This window comes from Spermophilus citellus (assembly GCF_964194105.1).
Source record: "Spermophilus citellus genome assembly, chromosome: 10".
Classification (NCBI taxonomy): domain Eukaryota; kingdom Metazoa; phylum Chordata; class Mammalia; order Rodentia; family Sciuridae; genus Spermophilus; species Spermophilus citellus.
In genome coordinates this window covers 28390424-28408849 of record NC_138197.1, presented here as the reverse complement: position 1 = coordinate 28408849, position 18426 = coordinate 28390424, and the positions used below count along the sequence as shown (strand labels likewise).

The 18426-nt window shown below is 51.6% G+C and overlaps 1 protein-coding gene across 4 annotated transcripts in view; it reads left to right on the top strand.

Moving 5' to 3' along the window:
* The window catches only part of TSPAN11 (tetraspanin 11), a 750083-nt gene that overhangs the window by 39107 nt on the left and 692550 nt on the right, over nt 1-18426 (top strand). For all 4 annotated transcript variants that reach the window (XR_014024059.1, XR_014024060.1, XR_014024061.1 and 1 more), the window contains one exon: nt 2721-2912. Coding sequence is in view for 1 of the 4 variants with exons in the window: in XM_081309807.1 (XP_081165933.1) it covers nt 2721-2912 (192 nt within the window). In the remaining 3 variants the exon portion in view is untranslated. The remainder of the gene's footprint in view (nt 1-2720; nt 2913-18426) is intronic.

Genomic DNA, 18426 nt, shown 5'->3' with positions numbered 1-18426 from the left:
TCTCTAGACCACAGATTCACAGTGGGTTCCATGTACCCCAATACATTAATTGTCCCCAGGCCATCCTAAGCATACCCTTTTGGTGGTCCCAGATTCAGATGCTCAGCCCACATTCTGGTTTGGAAGAGACGGGGTTAACTAGATTAATGGGAAATGGATAATGTGTATATATATATAAAGGGACTGTACCCATTAAAAGCCAAGTTTCTCATCTTTTTTGCTGGAGTGAGATCAACTCAGCATGGTCATGTTGACTATCTCATGCTGTTCAGAATCTCTTCCTGGCACTATGATATGCCTTTGATTAATAAAAAATGAGAAATGAATTATTACTTAATTAATGCACTATGTTTGGTAGGCAAAAGCCCTCAAAACATAATGTTGGAAAAAGTAATCAAAGGGGTCCTTAGTGGTTATAGATTGCAAACCACTGATCTAATTAATATAACTCAATCATTAGAGAGATGAAGAAACTGAGGACCAGAGAGATTAAGGAACTCTCTTGAGGTCACATAGCAAGTTATACAAAGTTGAAAGCTTCACCCAAACCTTACAGAAATGCTCTAGGTGACAAAGGGCATCATGGGTGGGATTTTTTTAGTCATAGAGGTTAACTGATGGGAGTTTCCATTGGTCATTCTCATCCATTGCTCAAGTCCATTCACCCAGACTCAGAAAATCTTTCTCTTGTCATGGAGGTTGTATGGGCCAAGATAACCCACACCCACAACAAATTTAAAAATCCCATCGTAATCCCAGGATTTCATTGACTCTAGGATATCAACAATTGTAAAAATGCACCATTGTATTTTGAACCACTAAGAAAAAGTGCTGCCAAGTATAATTTGTAAGATACCATAAATCATAAGATGCATCCCAATTTTAGAGAGGAAAAAAATGTGCATCATAGAATGGAAGAAATGGAGTCGTACAGCTACAGCCCTTGTATAATGTCCTTCCACCAAGTTCTCTTACCTGGTGAAGGTGCCAAGGAGATTAAATGGCACTTGGAAGAAATTGCATCTGTTTAAAAAGCACAAGTGTAAGAATAGGCCCACCCACTCCACAGGATCCCAGGACAAAGTCCTGGATTTGCCCTCTAAAGACTTGGCTTTGGGTTTCAATTCTGAAATGCTCCCTAATGTTGGTATCCTGGGAATGTTCTTGTTATTGGCAAGCCTCAATTTCTTCATCTGCAAAACAGAGATAATATACCCTTCCTCATCCTCACAGAGCAACTGGGATGCTCAGAAGAGAAAATGGCAGAGCTGTGAAAATTGAGCTGCGTAGGTGCCTAGTGGGTATTAACTCCCACCCACTCAGCTGAGGTCTGTGACGATCCAGAACAGAGAGTGGAGAAATGACGGGGCCGTGGGTTACAGAGAGTCACTCTGGGCACCTGGGGAACCCTTCACAGGGATAGGTCCTGAGGAGTGGACGGAGCAGGGAGAAAGCCATTTCTTTCCACACCCAGGACTCCTTGAGGAAGAACCACTCCTCATCAGAGGAAATGGACTCATCCTAAGACAGAGGACAGGGAGCTGAAGGAGGAGTCCGCCTTCCCAGGAACAGATGGTAGAGATAACCAGAGATCTCAGGGGTCCTGGACCAACACCCTATAATGCCACATCTGGCACCTGAGAACACTCATGCCTGTACACGTGTGTGCAAATGCACACCCATCTGCTCTGCTGGTGTGACACAGAACTGGTTATTCAGCCTCTTTAACCAGGCATGTTGAGCCGCCCCAGCGGTATTCCAGGTGCTCCTTCTGAGGAGGCAACTCCCAGACCTCCACATTGGCAGTGTCCTTTCCCTACCCCCTTCTTGGGACCAAAAGGGAATGAGACAGTTGCAAAGAAATCTCTCCTCCTCCGTCCTCCTGAGAGGAGTGCGTGGAGCACGGTGGCCTTCCCGGGCTGGAGGCGGTGTGATGGAGTGGGCAGGCCCTGGCTGTGTGCTCATCCTGGCTCTGCCCCTACCTAGAGGTGACCCCAGGCCATTTGCCTTTCCTCTGTGGTCCTGTTTCTTCAGGGTCTAGTGGCCCAGCTGTAGGAACTGAACTGGAAGGCAATGTTTATAAGTGCCCCAAGGGGACATGTGGACAAGAGCAGAGGCGCACCCCGAGGGGAAGAAAGCCCAGGGTGGGAGTGATGGGGAGGAGCAGCTCTGGGACGTTCTGACCCTTTCCACAGTTCTCCTGCCTCATGATAGGAGCAAAATCGGCATCCATCTAAGAAGCATGGAATTGGGGGTCACACTGGGATTCAGAATCTGCCTCTACACCCCACAAGCCTCCTAATCTCTCTACCCTCCATTCCCTATCTATAAAACCTGGCACCCAAACTATTCTCTCAGGCTCTTTGGAGGCTAAGTAAGATGGTGCGTTTAAAGCATATTATGTTTTAGATGCTCCACTCTTGATGTCATACTAGTATTATAGGCATCGGGACAACGATCACATTTGTTTTAGATGCCCTGGTATGTATACTATTTAGTTTAAAGGTCACAGTAGGGCTATTATTAATTTAGATGCTGCAGTATGATTTTATATTAACATAAAAGGTCACAGGAATCTATTATCAGTTTAAGATAATATAATATGAACATCATATTCATATTTTATTATGCAGTGGGTATGTGGTGGGCACTGGATAAATGGCCTCCTGCCCCCCCCCCCTCGACCTGTCACCACCTGCTCTCACCCGAGTCCCCCACAGGTGGGCGGGGCGGCGGTCATGGCCGTGGGCGTGTGGACCCTGGTGGAGAAGAGCGGCTACCTCAGCGTCCTGGCCTCCAGCACCTTCGCCACCTCCGCCTACATCCTCATCTTCGCGGGCGCCCTGGTCGTGGTGACCGGCTTCCTGGGCTTCGGCGCCATCATCCGGGAGCAGAAGAGCTGCCTGTCCATGGTGAGTGCCTGGGCTGGGGACAGGTCCTGCGCTGCCACCGCCCCCTGTGACAGTGGCCTCAGCCCTGGATGAGAAAGGTGCTGGGGCTGGAAGGGCCAGGGACAGGGAGGCCCTCCAGGGTCCGGTCGCCACGTTCGCCTGGGTGTGTCTGCTCCCCTTTCCCCTCCTCCTCCCCCCTTCCTTTCCCGCTCCCTCTTCTTCCTCCTCCTCTTCCCCTTCCTCTTCTCTTTCTCCTTCTTTCCCTTTTCTCCTCCTCTATTTCCCCTTCTCCTTCCCTTCCTCTCCCTCTTCCCTCTTTTTCCTCCTCCTCCTTTGGAAAGATAAGGAGTATCCTCATAGAACTCCATGATCCTCACCGGGTCACCGGCGGGCCTCCCTAGCTGACCTCCTCTCCTGCCCACCATGACTGCCCTCTCCTCTGCCCTGGTGGCATTTTGAAGGCACCCCATCATGTCATCTGCACAATTTCATCATGTGGCTCTCAAACTTAAGGATCCTTTTTTTTTTTTTTAGGAGGCATAACAATATTACTATTATCATATCTTAAAACAATTCATTCTTCAATATCATGAAACAACTAGATGGTTTCAGATTACCCCAACTGACCAGGAAACTTCTTTCTTTTTAAGTTTGAGTCACATCTAAACTAGGTCCATGTGTTAAAACTGGTTGATTTGCTTCCTAAGTCTCTTTTGGTCCCTGGGCTCCACCGTCAATTTCAATCTCTGTCTCTCTCAATCTATGGGTTGGAAAGAGGTCGTTTGTCCTGTAAAGTTTCTGGATTTTCTGGTTACATCCCTGTGATGTTGTTTTACATGTTCTCCATCCATGAGCTCAATCAGGTCTAATTAATTTGGTTGTGTGGCTGGGGTGCTTCATGGCTGCTGTTCATAGGCACCGTGGGCTCCTTGACAGACTTCTCCTGGGAAGCTGGGAAGAATATCCACACCTGCTCAGAGTCAGGAAAAAGGGCCAGGTGGGGAACTTGCAGGAGAGCCAGAGGCCTGGTGTCCAGCTCAGGACTCGGGCAGACCCAGCTCCTTGGCACCCTTGAACTGCTTGGCAGTGGCTGGCTCCTGTGGCCCGGGAGGATCTCGGGTGGGGGATCCTCCTCACCCTACAGCTCCTCCTGGGGCCAAGGCCAATGTGCAGAGGAGGAAAGGACAAGGAGGCTGAAAAACAGTCCAAATGAGCAAGGAACTGGCCCAGGTCTCAAAGAGAAACCAGGCCTCAGGAAGGGGGCTGGAGGGCCCTTGCGGTCCCCACGCCTGCTATCCAGAGTCCACTGTGGGCTTTGCAACTCTGTCTTGCACATGGTTCCGGGGAGGCGGCAGGGGAGGGGTGCTGCCCGGGAGCCCGAGGGTGGCCCTGCAGCCCTCTCACCAGCAGCGACCTAGTTTCTCGCCCTGGATATAAAAGCTGCTGCATGCACACCCAGCTGGATGGCTCGCCCCTGTTTTGAAGAATCCCTTCATTTTATTCTGAGGAATAGCCCAGAGCCAGAGTGCTGGCAGGTGCACAGTGAAGTGCTGTAGGGGGTGAAACCCTATGGTACACCGGCCTCCAGGACGTGGGGTTTGAGCTCCTTTCAGCAGTGGAGACGGGGTGCTTTGAGCAGCCTGGGTCTCCCTCACGTGGCCTGGAGTGAGTACGGTCGTCCTTTGGTATTGGTGGGGGATGGTTCCAGGACCCCCATGGAATCCGCAGATGCTCAAAGCCCTTATATACATAAAACGGTATAGGCAGTGGGAGAAAATACCAAGTATTTAAACTGACAACACATGCTGCCGGGGTGAGGGGCGTGCTGTCCATCTCCCAAGACCACGTGACCTACCACACCTCCTGGCCTCCAGAGAGGTATTTTCACCCCACTTTACAGATGAGGAGACGAGGCTCAGAGATGCAGAGCTGAACTAAAAACCCAGTCTTCAGAATCCCCTCCAAGCATGCACTTGCTCTGGGGATACCAATGGAAGATGGAGGCACGGGAGCTGAGTGGGGAGGATGTAAATGTTGGCACACAGCACTCCCCATCCTGTGGAGGGCAGTGCAGATCTGGGGCACCCAGAGATCTGGTTGGATGCAGAGGAGAACCTGGGACAGGGCCCAACCCCAGACGTAGCGGGGAGACCAGGAGCCTGGCAGTAGGACCTGGACACCTGAATATCCATGGGCTTCCTTGCCTCCATTAGAGTGAGGAGATAACAGCACACCAGGGTCATAGCTGGCTCAGTTTGGAGGGGAACTTGAGGGCCATGGAGTCCAACACCCACCCAGAGATTCCAGGCTGCAGGACCCTGCAGGGGTGAGCTTGCCCAGGCACTACCAGGGCATACTCCAAACTACTGGCTTTTGTGAGAAGTTTCATCATAATAGCTCTTCCCTTGGGCAGTCTCAGAGGTCAGGACAGCTGAGGGCTCAGCGCCTGCCCTTGCCCTGCTCCCCACACCTTCATGGCCCCTCCCTCCTCACTCAGTTCTTACACAGTCCACCATCTGTCCAGCCATCCTGGCTGATCCATGATGAAATTTGTCTCCAGCCTCCCTGGGCACAGCCTATCCCTTGGTCTGCATGGACTGTTCAGAGGGCACCAAGCTCTGTGTGCCCAGGACAGTGCAGGAAAGATGAGACGTAGAGGAAGGTCAGGGCCTATGCTTGTCCTTAGCTCACCTTCTGAAGTCAAGGGTTGAAAAATGAAGAGAGCTATGCCATCCCTCTGTGGCTTGAGGCAGGACTGGGGCACAGTGGCTGTTGGACAATCTGGTTTGAGATACTTCCTTCTTAGTTCTGCTTCTTCTGAAGAGATATGCCTGTGTCCATGCACACCCCACCCAGCACGGATGACCTCTCTGGCTCCGTGTCACTGTACATCCATCCATCTGAGGAAGCAACAGCTTGAAACTGAGGTCAGGAACAAGATAGAAGACACAGTGACAAACCCACATAAATACAGTCATCTCATCCTAGACCAAGATGCCATGAACATTCATCGGAGAAAAGATAGCCTCTTCAACAAATGGTGCTGGGAAAACTGGAAACCCATATGTAGCAAAATGAAATTAAACCCCTATCTCTCACCCTGCACAAAGCTCAACTCAAAGTGGATCAAGGACCTAGGCATTAGACCCAGAGATCCTGAGCCTAATAGAAGAAATACATAGGCCCAACTCTCCATCATGTTGGCTTAGGAACCAAATTTCCTCAACAAGACTCCTAAAGTGCAAGAAGTGAAATCAAGAATCAATAAATGGGATGATATCAAACTAAAAAGCTTTTTTATAGCAAAGGAAATATCAAGAACATGAAGAGAGAGCCTTCAGAATGGAAGAAAATCTTTACCACCTACACTTCAGATAGGACATTAATCTCCAGGAATAAGTGTGTGTGTGTGTGTGTGTGTGTGTGTGTGTGTGTGTGTGTACACATTTGCATACACACACACACACACATACAGGAACTTGTATAGGACAGTGGGATCATGCATCTCCGGCAACAAGCTAATAAACAGCACACCCCACAGCCTAGAACCTTCTTTCTCTGCTTTGCCTCCCATCCCCCACCCACAAAGAAGCAGTGACACAGCTGGTCCAAGGACAGACAAAGGGGCAAGCAGAAGGTCCTGAGTAAGCCACATCTTGGCCCCACCCCCAGCAATGAATTATTGGGTTCTGGATTGTTTAAACAGAGAAAGTCCCCATCGGCCACTCGTGGGCTAACACAAACAGAAGTTCTTAGGACCCAGGCTCCTGTTTAGACTAAGCAATGTGGTTCCTGGAACCTCCTTCTTGGCTTCATCTCCTCCCCCGCCCCCATGTCAAACTCCTTTTGAAATCTAATCGGTGGAAGGCTGAGGGAAACTGAAAGGGAGAAGCAGGGCGTCCGGCTCTACACAAAGTGATCCCCAAAGAGAAAAGGGAAAGATGAAAAGACTGGGTGTCCGAATGATGGGCATCCAACTTGGAAGGGGAGGAGGGGGAGGACTAGCATCTCAAGTTCACAGGGAGGGGCTGTCCAGCCCACATGCAGGCACACTGTCTGTCCCAGGCTGAGCCCTTCATCCTAGGACAACTGCAGCCCATCAGAGTCACTTTCTAAGAAGGAGATGCTCATCAGGGATGTGAATGGCGCGTCTCTGAGGGTGCTGAAACCATCGGCTTGGCATTGGAAATCTGCAGAGGGGGGAAAGGGAATGGGCTTTAAATTATTCACAGGCTCTTCATTTTTAGCTAAGACTGCACGAGAGGGACAGATAATTCAGGCCATCTGAGCCTAAGGCCAATGACCAGGACCGATGCCACCAAGATCAAAAGAGGAGGCTATTTTTAGAGTCTGGGTTCTGCAAACTTTTATATCGTCAGTGCAGTGAAGATCAAGATGGATGGCTCAGACTGAACTGGGTCTTCATCAGGAGCTCTTATATTTTTAGGGGATGAAGGAAAAAGGAAAAAGTTCTAGAAACCAATTTCTAAAAATGAGGGGACCCAGAATGGCAAAGCTTCCATCCAGGATGCCAAGATTTGGTGAGCCAGGGAGTCAGGTCTCCAATCCAGGGCAATGATATCCAGGCTGGGGCTCAAAAGCAGATTTTATTGTTATTTACCCAAGTTTCTCTGGGACCCTGGGTAGGCAGGCCACTCAGCCTGTCCTTACCACCTTGGAATTTCCATCTTTCTATGGGATGAGGTGTGAGGATAATGAAAAAGCATTTTAAGGTCTTAGGAAACGAGTCACCACATTATATAAAGATCATAAAAGGGTAGCTCTAATTAACATTTACATCACCATCACCATGACCAACCTCCTTTGAGAAGAAACCTAAATAAGCAGAGTTATTCTTAGGGCCACTTCTCCCAGGATACCCACATCCTAGGCAAGGCCACCCTCCCCAAAGAAGCTGGTGATGAGATGAAGTTTGGAGAGAGCCCGGTCCCTGTGCCCTGGGAGTTCGCGTCCACCCCAAATCTCATTAGATTGTCTGGTTCCACTCACCAACTGGCCACAGGGTGGTCATCACCTACTCTGTTTGATGGCACTTTGATCTTTGAGTCAGCTGCTCCTAAGTCCCAAAGGGACAGATCCTACAACCAGGGATTTGGAAATCTGTGGTTCTTTTCCAACAGAATGAGACATCCAGCAAGGTTTCTTCAGTGGAGGAAGGGAAATGGATAACGTGACCTCTCTTCAGGTTCTTTGGGAAGGAGGGTTCAAAGGCTGGCCTCAGGATGGCTGCAGAGAGACCCACAGAGTCGGCCTGTCGAGGTCATCAGGAAAGGCCTGAAATTGGAGCTAAAATTGGTTCCAATGTGAGACACATCCATACAGCTCCTTAGTGGAATATGACCCCTCCTCTTTGCAAGACTTTTCCACCAGCTCCTTTGCATTGGCCTTGCTTAGTTTGGGGGCCAAGCAAAAGCATGCTTTGAGATGGCTTTCCACCCCATCCTTGGCCAGAGAGAGACTCTTCCCTGGGGACACACAGCCAGGGGCTTACAGAGCCTGTTAAGTGGCAATGCTCCCTGCAGGGCCTCCCCCATACCCCTGCCCATGCCAGGTGGACTCTACCTGCTCTGCCTGAATGCCTCCCACCCAGAGAACAGGCCTTTCCATCACTCAGGACCCCAGTTTCTATCCGAATGAAACAGGAAGCATGGAGCCGATGGTTGGGGGTCCGTTTCCTGGCTGCCTGCCCCCTGATCCAGTCCAAAGCTCTGGGATGCTGGAGGTGTGGCAGAAATCGTTCCTGATAGGAAGCCACAGGAGATGTTTGGCCTAGTTAGAAAAGGTCAACTCGGTTATGTGTGCGTGGATAATCCCTGTAGCGGGGCTCCTTGTCACCCCAGCCCAGCAGGGCCCCAAGCAAATCTCAGAACAAGGCTAAAAAAAGAGGGTCAAAAAGAAACTCTGTGTGTGTATATGTGTGTGTGCGCGCATGTGCACGTGTGCACACATACACACAAGTTTGTGTCGGGAGGGCATCCCAAATCCAAGAGTACATTTGGGGATTCTATACTGTCCTTCCATTATTTGGTTTCCTTTCCTGGGCAGATTCTGGAAACTGACATAAGACAGACCCTCTCCCCTACCTAGGCACAGTCAGGGCCCGTACTGGCCAAGTGAGCCGGTGTGCAGAGGAAGCCCCAGGAAAGACGATCTGAATGACAGCCATCCTTCAGCCAATGATTGGCAGCCTGCATGCACATGCAGATCCTCCCTTCTTCCCAATGGCATTTCATCTGCTGACGTTGGAACCGGTCATACTCTACAAGCACATACCTGCAAAGGAAGTTCTGGAGGTGAACTGCGGTCAAGGTTATTGATCTGGGGTGAGAACTCTATCATCACAATGCCCCATCCGGACATATCAACATCTGTTGAGGCCGTCTGGAGCCCCATGACCATTTCACTCTGCTGGGGCCGACCGAAGAAAGGGGTCAACAGGCGCAAGGTGGTCATTTAAAGAGCTGCATATCCCCACCCCACTGCACCTCACCTGGGAGTGTGAGTTGGCTGCATCCCTGTCCTGTGCCAGGGACACCAGGAGAGAGAAGGACACACCTTCGTCCTGAGTGTCTGATCCACACCTCCCGCCCATGTCTGCTGTGCATCAATGGCAAACCCTGGGGCTGCCAGCCCCCTCCAGCCCAGGGTGGGGAATAGATCAGTGGTGGAAGTGTCTGGATTCCCCCCTCGTATGCCAGGTCCTGGCCCTAGCTTTGGGGAGTCTGTGCCCCAAATTGACACTCAGTGCCTTACTTCACATTTAGGTTTTAGAGGCACATAGAATCGTCTGAAATATAAGACACAGGAGCCAAAGAGATGGGGGTCAAAGGATCACTGTTATTACTAATGAAGCTGATTAGAGGGTGTGACTTTTCTTCTGCAGCCAAAAGTTTTGGTACCTCTCCACCACTGGTTGAGACAAGCTTGTGTGACCCATTAAGCCCACCGCAGGGCAGACAGGAGGGCATATGGCATCCCATGACTCCAAAGTAAAGGCAGAAAGCCTGCTCACCAACAGAGAGGAACAGCAGTGAGACAAGAACTGGGGAGAAGCCCAGGTGTTTCCGTAGACATCCCTGCTCAGCAGACAGGAAGCAGGAAGGAGGAGGCTTGGTCGGCTCTTCGGGGCTGATGGAGGTACTGCACCCAGATATCCTTCCCATCTAAGCTTGTATTTTATGTAGAAGACCCAGAAACGGTGAATGCTTTGCCCTGGTCACACAGCATCTTGACACAGAAGCAAGCTGATCCAGGACTCGCCGGCCAGAGTACCTTCTGTGTCATCTCTTCTCCCTGACCAGCACCATTCTGTGTCCTCGGGCTGCAGCGGATACACCTGGCCATTGCCACCTGCCGCAGCATCTCTATATGGGCAGTTTTTACAGTCTATTAACTTCCTCCATCACCTCCCCTCCTGTGTAGTGCTCCATATGACACGGATGGGGCTGCCTAATCCATCGACCTCAACAAGCGTTTCCAGCACATTCTCCCAGCCTGTCCTGCTCTGCTGGAAGAAGCAGAGGGAGGACAGGGGACGGGGACTCTGTCCTTGTCTGAAGTCTAGTGAGGAATACAAGATGCCTGTACTGGAAGGTAAAGGCCCTGTAAGTGGTCTGAATTCATCCTTGGACTTGCTCAGAAGCTCTGACCGACGTTCGCCCAGGACATTTCCTAACCTCCCGGCTGCCTGTTCCCTGGAGCCTGGTGTTTCCTGCCTCTCGGTTTTGTTTGGAAGTTCTCCTCCTCAGCCTTCCTCCTGTCGTTAGTCTCATCCTAGAATCGCCACTGCCGTGGACCCTCTCCTGGGGTCCCTGCCCCTGCCCTCTCTCAGGCCCTCTGTTCCATAGCCATACCTTCTCCCCACCAGCCTGTGAGAAGAGAGCCACTGGGAAAGCTAGGCCCTTCCAGGGATCAGTTCCTCCCCCATGCCTGAGTCCACTGGGCAACAGCAGCCTCTGTGTTCCCCAGGCCATGTGTCCCCACGCAGAGCCTGGTCCTCACCCCAGCAGTCAGCTAGCCAGGCCCTGCCACCCACTGTGGACCCTGCTCAGCCCATTCAGAGTAACCCTCACTTGAAACCTAGTGGACATCTATCTGTGGTTTGAATTTCTGGAACCATATTCTCCTTCCATATCCCCCACCCCCAACACATGCATGCAGTGTGGTCCTCACGGACCCCCAACATTTTGGCTTGGACTTGGATGGCCATTGCTACAACTTCTTGTACCTCTGGAATGCTTCCTGCCTCCCCAGGGCCCAGAGAGTCCCTGCCCTGCCCTCTCCCAGCTGTCGTTGGCCCAGCCCTGGTCCACATCTCTGCTTCCAGCAGAACTCAGCAGAACTGGGTGTCAGGATCAGCCAGTGTCCGGGGCACACCTCGCCTCTTCAGTGTAGAGCAGCTCCAGGCGAAATGGCTGAGGTCCAACATCCAGTGTGGCCGTGGCCCTGCAGCCCAGCCTGTGAGTCCTGGGCTGGTGCCAGGGATAGGAAGAGGTCACCTTCATCTTTCCAACTGCGACATCTTGTTCCAAGAATGGCTTGAGGCTTCCCAGTCCACATCCTCTGTTTTCTGCACAAATAGCTGACTGCCCCCAGCCTGTGGTTAATTGCCAGAAAAATAATTTGCCCCGAGGTCACTGCTGCTTAAACAGCTGGCTCCATCTTTTCCTGTTTGGCTGCTCGGAGCTCTCTGACCCTCCCTCTGCCTGCTTCTGTAATCCTCTCACAGCCGGCTGAGAGCCTCCTGGGCTCTTCTCCCTGCAACTTAACCTTGGCCTATCTGGATTCTTCTGTGTGCTATGGCACTGTTCTGAGAATAGGCCGGTCCCTCCTCCCCAGCCAAGCCTACCTGGACACGGAGCCTCATTGTCAGGTTGAGGCCTGGCAGGAAACTTTACCACCGTTTCTTTGATCATGCAGAACGGTGGGAGAGACAACAGAGGGACACTTCCACCAAGCTCCCTTCTTTTTGGCAAAATCTGTCCAGTGGAGAAAGTCTGAAATTCCAATTTTACGAAGTGCTTAAAACTTAACCACAGAGATGGCACCAGCTGAGGCTGAGCTGGCCTGTGTCTAATGCCCAGCAAATCTGTCCCAGAAATTAACCAGGGCTCAGCTTGCCCCCATGTGGCGTAAGTCCATCCAAAGACTGGATTCCTAATTAATCACCTTAATGCCACAAGGAGAAATATTTCTGCATATTTCCTGCAGAGCCTCTGAGAGAATGTACTGATCTGGTCCAGAGAATGCTATACTGTCCCCGGTTTCCTTTTGGACCTATAATTTTAGAAAGTATTCAATTCTGCTTCTAGTTCAAACTGTTCCATTAAAGAATTAATGAAAAAAAAAACACTTTGATATATAAAGCAGGAGGAGGGATTAATGTGTGGGACTCATTCTGGGCTTAATACACTGGTTCCTTTTATGGTTTGGGACCAGTATGGCATATTTTGAAATGGGATGTTTCTTAAGGAGGCCATGGGGACAGATGCTACATGACCTTTCTTTGAAATTCTCATTACCAGTTTCCCCAGATCTAGACATAGGTGATCACTTCTGGAAAGTTCAGGGCCACCCTGAGTCGGCAGAAGCAGGCCAGTCACCCAAATCCAAGTGGAGCTGGACTTCGGGCTGGAGGTTGAAGTGACAGGTTCAGGTCGCTCCTGGGTTCACAGGGACTGGGTACAGACCAGAGCCAGGAAAGCAAGCAGGGCTTGAGTCCACAGAGTCCCAAGGAGCCTGACAAGCTGTGACACCAGCAAGGAGCTCACAGGTCAGAAACTTCCAGCTCAGGGCGGGCTGCGTGGAGGTGATGCCACAGCTGAGTGTCGGAGGCTCAGCTGCCAATGAGCAGAACAAGAGTCAGGCAGGGGATTCCAGGCAGTGGGACAGCAAGAGCAAAAGCTCAGAACTGGAGGTTTCCTTGGGGTCCAGGCTTTGTGTGCACACAGGTTTGTCCCCACAGTTACTGGCTTCCAAGATGAGCTGGCTGGGAAGGGCAGAGGGGGCAGAGATAGGCATGGGAGCCCAGGAGGGGCAGGTGGAGGACTTTCTTGCAACATTGCTTGCAGGGAGGAGGGCAGCCCAGCCAGGGGAGGACCACATGGAGCACGTTTGGTCTACCTCTCTGGCACTCAGAGCAGCTGGCAGGGGACTGAGCGTGGGGCAGAGAGGGGTGCTCTGGGCCTGAGGAGGGCTTCCTGGACTTCCTCTTTTGTGTCTCCACCTTTACCCACCCACTTTCTCATCTGCTGCCACCCCCATGTCCACCAGAGCCACACACCCCCCAACATGCAGAATTCACCCTACACGAGCTCATCCATGTGCCCATCAGCTGTTTAGTGGGGACAGTACCACTCAGCCACCAGGAGACCGAGGTCTGTGCCAAAACTCCTGCCTACATTTCCTCGCTCAGCCGTGGACTTGCCGTGTGACCTCAGACAAGCTATTTAGCTCCTCCAAGCACGTGTTCTTGTCTATAAGATGAGCCTGAGACTAACGCTCACGCGGCAGTGAGATGAGTAACACTAGTACTCATTCCAGGGTGGCGGGGAGATGGCGTGGAGCACTGTGGAGATGGGCTGGCACCTGGGGACAGCTCAAAAGGGTTGGCTGTGATTGCTGGAGAGCACCCACTGGGGTACTCAGGGGCTGTTCAGATGAATAAGGCACTGATTCTGCCTAGGAAAGGTTAATTTTTTCTTTCTTTTAATGGAAGGGATGCCTCGCCACTGTTCCCACTGAAGTAAAACTGCATGCCCTCTGTCGGTGCCTACGCGTGCATGGCCAACACACCTCCTAAGCCATGTGCCAACAATTCTGGGTGCCCCCTCAATAGAACAGTGGGCTCTCCCTGGCATGGCTAGCTAGGAAAGCAGGACAGCAAAAGTTAAACACTAAATTGCATTCAAATAGAACTCACCCAAATGACAAATTAGCTGAAAGTTCCTTTTTGGTTTTTGTTTAATAATTCAAAAACCAATACCAAACCAAATGTAAAAGAAGACAAGAAGTGACTCCAGAACCTTCTTCAGGCTTCCTAGAGTTAATCTCTTCCACAAACTTTAATGGTAGTACATCCCTTCTCTGCTCACTAAAAGCAACTGGGGAGATCTACAACTATTTCAGAAGAGAAGACTCTCCCCCAGGAACCATTCAGCAGTGTGAGGAATGTCCCTAGCCCCATGAAACTCCCTCTCTAGCCTCCAGACCCTCTGGGGATGTGAGCTGAAGCAGTTTAGACTTTCCTGGCCCTTGCTTAGGTCAAGGTGAGCAACTTCCTGCCCTCCCAGGCAGGAGGATTGATTCTGTGTTCAGTTCTTGGCTTCTCAGAAGTTAGGGAACGTTTCCAAGATCTTCTTTTTGTGCCTCCCAAAGTGCACAGAGACACTTATGCAAATCAGATCCCAGCATCAGCCTTAGAATTAGAAGGCAAATATCTAGCTCAGGTTTTCTCAACCTTGACCCTGTTGGCCTTTTCAATCAAATAATTCTCTATTGTGGGAAGTGCCCCGTGCACGACTGGATAGTCAACAGCATCTTGGCCTCTACCTTTTACGTGCCGGTAGTACTGCCTTCTCCCAGATGTGACCACAAAATAATGTCTCCAGACATTGCTGAATGGCCTCCAGGAGGAAAATCATGCCAGGCTGTTCTGGTGGGTTCTGTCCAGCTCCTGCTATCCCAGAGGCATACTTTGTAAGCAACATACTTCTCCATCTAAACCAGGGGGTGTTTCCTAAGCAGATGTCTAGACCCAAGACCATTCTAGCCACTGTGGAGGAGCCAGAAGAATCTAGGGAGTGGCCCCATTTCCCAGAAGCTGCCATCAGAGGTTGATACCTGCAGCCAAATCAACTGAGACCAAGCAGTGGGTACAATTGTGTGCTTCTACCAGGGAAGGCCAACCCCAGGGAGCAGTGTGGCGGGCAGGCAGGGACTCCCAGTTCAGAGGGAAGGAGCAAGCAGAAAGTGCTTGTTGGGCAGGAAGCAGGCAGATGAAGCACTGCGAGCACTGGCAGGGGCTTGGCACTGCCAACCAGGGATGGCTTAGTGGACCTAGCTGGGGAATTGAAGGACAGCAGGCACTGGAATTCCAGGCAGGGGGACCAGGGAGATCAAATCCTCCAAGGCTGGACAGTGTGGCCTGTATGGAAGGGAACTGTACTCAGGGACACCAGGAATGCTTCTCAGATTTGCACAGACAGCAGTTAGGAGTCCTGAGATAAGTCCACTGGACTTGGTGTCTGGAAGGACTGCCACCCTTCAGTGGAAGGGCAGAGGTGAGGCGTTTGTTAGAACCCATGACCACACAAGGTGAAAACCTCAGCGACCTAGCCTCATTACCAGGGGACTTCAGCCAGCCACGGGCAGGGCTGCCAGGACCCTTGAGCCGGAGGATCTCAATGAGTACCACCCTTTGCCTCCTGGGAGCTGTCACACAGGGAGCTGTGACTCGGGGCCTCCCCCGCCCAGGTGAGTCACACACCTGCAGCCAATCTGCACGGAAGCTGCTGCCTGGAGCCAGAGCGCATGCCCACCAAGCACCCTGGCTTTGTTCCCCTCAGATCCCCAGGCCTGGCCCTCACCTTCCTCCCACGGCATCTTCACACTCTGGAGCCCCTCACTCCGCTCAGCACTGATGCCCCTCCCCTCCCACTGTCGGCCTGTCGATTACTAGTCCATGGGATGCCCCAGACAAGTCTCTGGGGAGCTAGCCTGCCATTAATTCGAGCAGTGTGCGTCCCTGTCTCTCCCTTTCCCCCCTCTCTTCCCCACCTGTCTTCAGCAGCAACTGTAGCAGTGGCTTCCCCAGGAGAGCAGCATGACGTGGCCACATCTTCAGGACAATCACCCGTGTGCCAGTTGCAGCTGACAGCACTGATGGAGGGAAGGCGGGGGGCCAGATGCTGCCCTTGTCACTGCCAGCAGCTGCGGCTTCTCCCTGACAGTTACGGGCTCCTTCACCCCTTCCTCCCACCTCGGGGGGCACACAGGTGTGCACCAGGAGGCCTGGAGGTAGCCATCCCTCAGGGCCCACAGGTCCTGTGTGACAGGACGGGGCTGTCCTCAGAACCACGGTAGGGCAAGGGGGAGGAGGGCACTTGGAACCAGCAGGAAGGACAGCCACATCAGAGAGAATTTAGGGACCCAGTACCCAGGGGCCCTGAGGAACATGAGGTGGAGGAGAGGGAAGACCCTGAGTGACGATGCAGCCACACTCCAACACTGTCTGACGGGATGGGCAGCTCCACACATGGCCTGGGATGACTGTGCTGCCTCTGGCTCTCAAGCACTGTTCACCTCACACCTTTGGGCTGTGAGCCCTGGGAGGGAAGGAGGGAAGAGCATCATGAAGCACATTTCCCCTCCTGTAGTCCTCCCAACACTCTGGGTGGGCAGGGCAGGCCATAGAGCCATTATCCACTGGAGAGGAAAGGGAGGCCGGTCCCACAGTCAGGGCCACCATGCAAGGCCCTAAAGCTTGCATCCTCCCAAGGCGACCAGTCAAGGATGAAATCCAGCCTGAACAGCTCCCACTGAGCCAGTCTTCTTACTGGAGAACATTTTCCTAATTTACAGTAAGGCATTCATGGTCACCCAACCAGAGCCAGAGAGTGGCTGCACCGGACTCAAGCCCCATTGGTTGATTGGCCACCAGCCTTTCAGACCAGGTTTTTGGGCTTTAGTTCAGAGGGCAGAGGGGGACCATCCACAGACCCACCTGCCAGCTCCCTGCCTGAGCTTACCCTGGGTCCCATTCAGAACCATCTGTAGATCTTGGGGCCCAGGGAACATGCCCTCATGGAACCTGCCACCCTCTGCCATCCTCATCCCAGCACCCGGGAGCTTGGGATCTCCTGTCCAGATGGCCTAAGCCTCCACAAAGGGTCTGCCCTGCAGCTGGGTAGCCACTGGAATGTGGACCTCTGGTCGGCACCCTGTGCTCCACCAACCCAGCCCTCCTCTCCCCTCCTCCCTTCGACCCCCAACTCTTTATCTCCGTCTCCCTGGTCCCTCCCAGCCCATGTGGGCCTGCCTTCTTGACTCTTATAAGAACACGCCAGGGTCCAGCTGTGTCCAGAGGCTCCTTAACAGTGCAAGGCCTGGTGGGAGGGGAGGAGGGCGGGCCTGTCCTGCTGGTCACAGTGCACAGCCAGGAAGCCCCAGCAGGAGCGGAGCTGAAGAGCTGCCCTGGGCCTGGAGGAGGTCAGCATGGTGACGGGAAGAACAGACCACAGGGCTGCGAAGGCTGGGAGGCAGCATGGGGCAGGAAGGGGCCCAGGAGCCTCCTGGATATCAGCCTGGGCCTTCTCCTGAGTCTTGGTTGCACCGCCCAGCCTGCCCCTCTAACCCCCCGTTCTCTTTTTTTTAATTGATTTTATCTTTTAAATACATGACAGCAGAATGTATTATAATTCCTATTACACATATAAAGCATAATTTTTCATATCTCTGTATATAAAGTATATTCACACCAATTCATCTCTTCATACATGTACTGTGGATAATGATGTCCATCACATTCCACCATCATTAATAACCCCCCGCCCCCTCCCACCCCTCCCACCCCTCTGTCCTATCTAGAGTTCATCTATTCCTCCCATGCTTCCCCTCCCTACCCCACTATGAATCAGCCTCTTTATATCAGAGAAAACATTTGGCATTTGGTTTTTTGGGATTGGCTCACTTCACTTAGCATTATCTTCTCCAACGCCATCCATTTATCTGCAAATGCCATGATTTTATTCTGTCTTATTGCTGAGTAAAATTCCATGGTGTATATATGCCACATTTTTTTTATCCATTCATCTATTGAAGGGCATCTAGGTTGGTTCCACAGTTTAGCTATTGTGAATTGTGCTGCTATCTCTAGGGTCTATAAAGAACTCAAAAAGCTAAGCATCAAAAAAACAAATAACCCAGTCAATAAATGGGCCAAGGACATGAACAGACACTTCTCAGAAGAGGATACACAATCAATCAGCAAATATATGAAAAAATGTTCATCATCACTAGCAATTAGAGTAGCAATTAGAGAAATGCAAATCAAAACCACTGTAAGATCTCATCTCACTGCAGTCAGAATGGCCGCTGAAGACAAACAACAATAAGTGTTGGCGGGGATGTGGGAAAAAGGTACCCTCATTACACTGCTGGTGGGACTGCAAAATGGTGCAGCCGATATGGAAAGCAGTATGAGATCCTTGGAAAATTGGGAATGGAACCACCATTTGAACCAGCTATTCCTCTCCTTGGACTATACCCAAAGGACTTAAAAACAGCATACTACAGGGACACAGCCACATCAATGTTTATGGCCCCCAATTCTCTAGCCACCTGGGCCCTGGCCACTCCCTGAGTACTTTCTCAGTACTCAGGCACACGCTCTACCCCTGCTTCCTTCTCCATCTGAAAATGCCTCCACATCCTCAGAGATGCTGCTCAGACATCGACACCTCCAGGAAGCCTTCTCTGACTGCTCACCCCACCAGGGTCCTCTCACCATTTCTAG